At 44.1% G+C, this 3361-nt stretch overlaps 1 protein-coding gene across 1 annotated transcript; it reads left to right on the top strand.

Annotated features, from left to right (window-relative positions):
• LOC101100398 (olfactory receptor 8S1-like) lies at positions 1-936 on the top strand. The gene has a single exon (XM_011284015.2). It carries the CDS (start codon positions 1-3, stop codon positions 934-936), a length of 936 nt encoding a protein of 311 aa, XP_011282317.2.
• The last annotated feature ends 2425 nt before the right edge of the window (positions 937-3361 follow it).

The following is a 3361-nucleotide window of genomic DNA, read 5'->3' on the forward strand; positions in this document are numbered from 1 at the left end:
ATGGACTTGGGGAACTACAGCACCATCACGGAGTTTATCCTCCTCGGGCTCTCCGCCAATCCCCACGTCCAGGCTGCACTCTTTGTGCTCTTCCTGGGGATTTACCTGCTGACCATCATGGGGAACCTGATGCTGCTGCTGGTGATCAGGATTGATTTTCACCTGCACACACCCATGTACTTCTTCCTGAGTCACCTCTCTTTTGTCGATATCTGCTTCTCTTCGGTCACTGTGCCCAAGATGCTGGAGAACCTTCTGTCTCAAAAGAAAACAATATCAGTAGAGGGCTGCCTTGCTCAAGTCTTCTTTGTGTTTGTTGCTGCAGGAACTGAAGCCTGTCTGCTTTCTGCAATGGCCTATGACCGCTATGCTGCCATCTGCCACCCTCTGCTGTACGGACAGATCATGAGTAAACAGCTGTATATGCAGCTTGTGTGGGGCTCGTGGGGACTGGGCTTTCTGGATGCACTCATCAACATCTTCCTAGCTGTGAAGATGGTCTTCTGCAAGGCCCAAATCATCCCCCACTACAGCTGTGAAATGCCCTCTCTCCTCTCACTGTCCTGTTCCGATATCTCCAGCAACCTCATTGCCTTGCTCTGCTCCACTCTTCTACATGGACTCGGAACCTTCCTTTTGGTCTTATCCTACACCCGTATAATCGCCACCATCCTGAGCATCAGCTCCACCTTAGGCAGAAGTAAGGCCTTTTCCACCTGCTCCTCCCACCTCATCGCAGTGACCCTTTACTATGGCTCAGGTTTGCTCCGCCACCTAATGCCAAATTCAGGTGCGCCCCTTGAGCTGATCTTTTCTGTGCAGTATACTGTAGTCACTCCCATGCTGAATCCTCTCATCTATAGCCTGAAGAACAAGGAGGTGAAGGCAGCTCTGGCAAGAACTTTGGAAAAGTATTTGCAACATATCAGGTGCTGAAATGAAAACAGAGCATGGTGGAGAACTGGAACATATCTGCATACAAAAGGATATTAAGTGAGTTTACAATAGTAAGCTGTACTCCTAACTGCTTACAATGTCAGATGCCACAACCTAAATTAGAAGTGCATGTGACGATGACACAAAGTAATTATAGGAAGGATGGTTCAATTTCTTTTCAAGGCAAACAAATTATTAAATAATAAGAAAGTTTTGTGATGAACATATTGGTTCACTTTTCTCATTCTAAAACATTTCACCTTAGGCTTTCATTTGGAAAAGTCATTAGATTCATTGATCTGTCATTATTTTTTTTAATGTTTATTTATTTTTTGAGACAGAGAGAGACAGAGCATGAATGGGGGAGGGGCAGAGAGAGAGGGAGACACAGAATCTGAAACGGGCTCCAGGCTCCGAGCCATCAGCCCAGAGCCTGACGCGGGGCTCGAACTCACGAACCGTGAGATCGTGACCTGAGCTGAAGTTGGACGCTCAACCGACTGAGCCACCCAGGCGCCCCATCTGTCATTATTTTTTACTGAATTTTGGGCATACACATCTGAGAAGAATGTAGGGCCCGGGATCTATAAAAGAGAAAAGTCATAGATAAGGGTAAACGGTGAGAAAGATAAAGACTTCCAACTGGGTGACCACAGGAGACACACATGAAAAGCTGAAAGTTCTGCAGAGAAACAATAATCATATTGAGGCAGAGCTCAGACTCTTAAAATTTCCAAGAACTTTTATGTATGTGTGGAGTGATGGCCAGATCTCCAGTGAGAGAGGCTGCAAGGAGGCTCTATGTCTCTAGGAACCTCACTTCTCACCTAGCCTTCACTCAGACTTGTATTTTCTATAATAAGCTGACCTTATCTGTGTTCTTTTGCTTGTAGAGTACAGGCTATGAGCTTTAGACAAATAACCTGGTTTTGATCTCATCACAAGTGAATTCTGAAACTGTCCTTGCCTCTCATCTTTCAGCTGTCAAACAATTGGTTACTGTTTAGGGACCAGTGGTTTGCTGGATTTAAGGTACTGCATCACCTCCAACTAATTCATTTTTATCTATAAAATATAAACCCAGGGGCGCCTGTGTGGCTCAGTCAGTTAAGCGTCCAACTCTTGATTTCAGCTCAGGTCATGATGTCACAATTGTGAGATTGAGCCCCACGTCAGGCTCTCTTGTTGGACGTGGAGCCTGCCTAAGAATATCTCTCTCCTGCTCTCTCTCTCTCTGCCCCTCCCTAACTTGCACATACACGTGTGTGTGTGTGTGCTCTCTAAATAAATAAATAAGTAAATGAATAAATAAACAAACAAACCCATTCTCACATTGCTTCTCATTTGTTTAAAATTTTTTTAGGGTTTACTTATTTTTGAGAGAGAGAGAGATAGAGTGCAAGTGGGGGAAGGGGCAGGGAGAGGGAGACACAGAATCTGAAGCAGGTTTCAGGCTCTGAGCTGTCAGCACAGAGTCCAACACGAGGCTCAAGCTCACGAACCGCGAAATCATGACCTGAGCTAAAGTCAAGAGTCTGACTCTGAACGGACTGAGCTACCCCAGCACCCCTGCTTCTGATTTGTTTAATCTGTATTTTACTATTCTCTAATTCATTGTAGTTGAGAAAAAAAAGGGAAAAGTAAGTACAAACTATTGAATTCACTTAATATTAGCTTACATTTTTCTCAAGCTACTTTCATAAACTCACTTTGTCCCAGTTGTCAGTTATACAGGCTTTTCATCCTCATCTAGCCATTGATAACTCACAGTAAGGGCCTCTTCTCATCTGATACTCCAGAAAACTCCAAATACATTATCTCGCTCCACAAACAACAGAATATTCAAGCCCTTCTTTGGATTCTCTGACCTAAGGTGAAGCATCAGTGAACCCTCCAAGGTCAAGCTTTCTATGGTGAAGGGAAGTTTACGGCACTGCACCTGAGAAGAAGGCTGGTTATAGTCAGTGCGCAAACGTCACAGAATGATAGTAATTGTCACGGAAAGATACCAAGTGACTCAGTCAAATTCCCTTTAGAATAAATAAAAGACATGAAATCATAACTGCGTGAAGACATCCCTTCAAATCTAAAGGCTCAGCAGTTGCTCCTTTGGAGGGGCAATGACCTTGAACTTTGATGCCCAGAGTGCTACACCATTGCTTACTATACTGCCTGATCAGCGACAGGATCCTCTCTAGGCCTCAGAGAAGCTCTTCTTACCATTCCCTCAAGGGTTTTTGTATTTCCGGCCTGCAGAAATTCGGGAGATTCTGCCTGCGTTTTGGCCTTCCCAAGAGGCATAAATAACTAGTAATGATCCTATTATACACCTGAGTGCTTAGTGTTAAAAGGTTGAATTTATGGGAAATTTTTCAATATTAATTTCCCAGGAACACCATTTCCTAAGCATGCCTGAAGTTTCTTC

This window comes from Felis catus, chromosome B4, assembly GCF_018350175.1.
Source record: "Felis catus isolate Fca126 chromosome B4, F.catus_Fca126_mat1.0, whole genome shotgun sequence".
Taxonomy (NCBI): Eukaryota; Metazoa; Chordata; class Mammalia; order Carnivora; family Felidae; genus Felis; species Felis catus.

Bases quoted from the DNA above. Each gene is read 5' to 3' on its own strand.
- LOC101100398 (XM_011284015.2), top strand. From the start codon at position 1: ATGGACTTGGGGAACTACAGCACCATCACGGAGTTTATCCTCCTCGGG.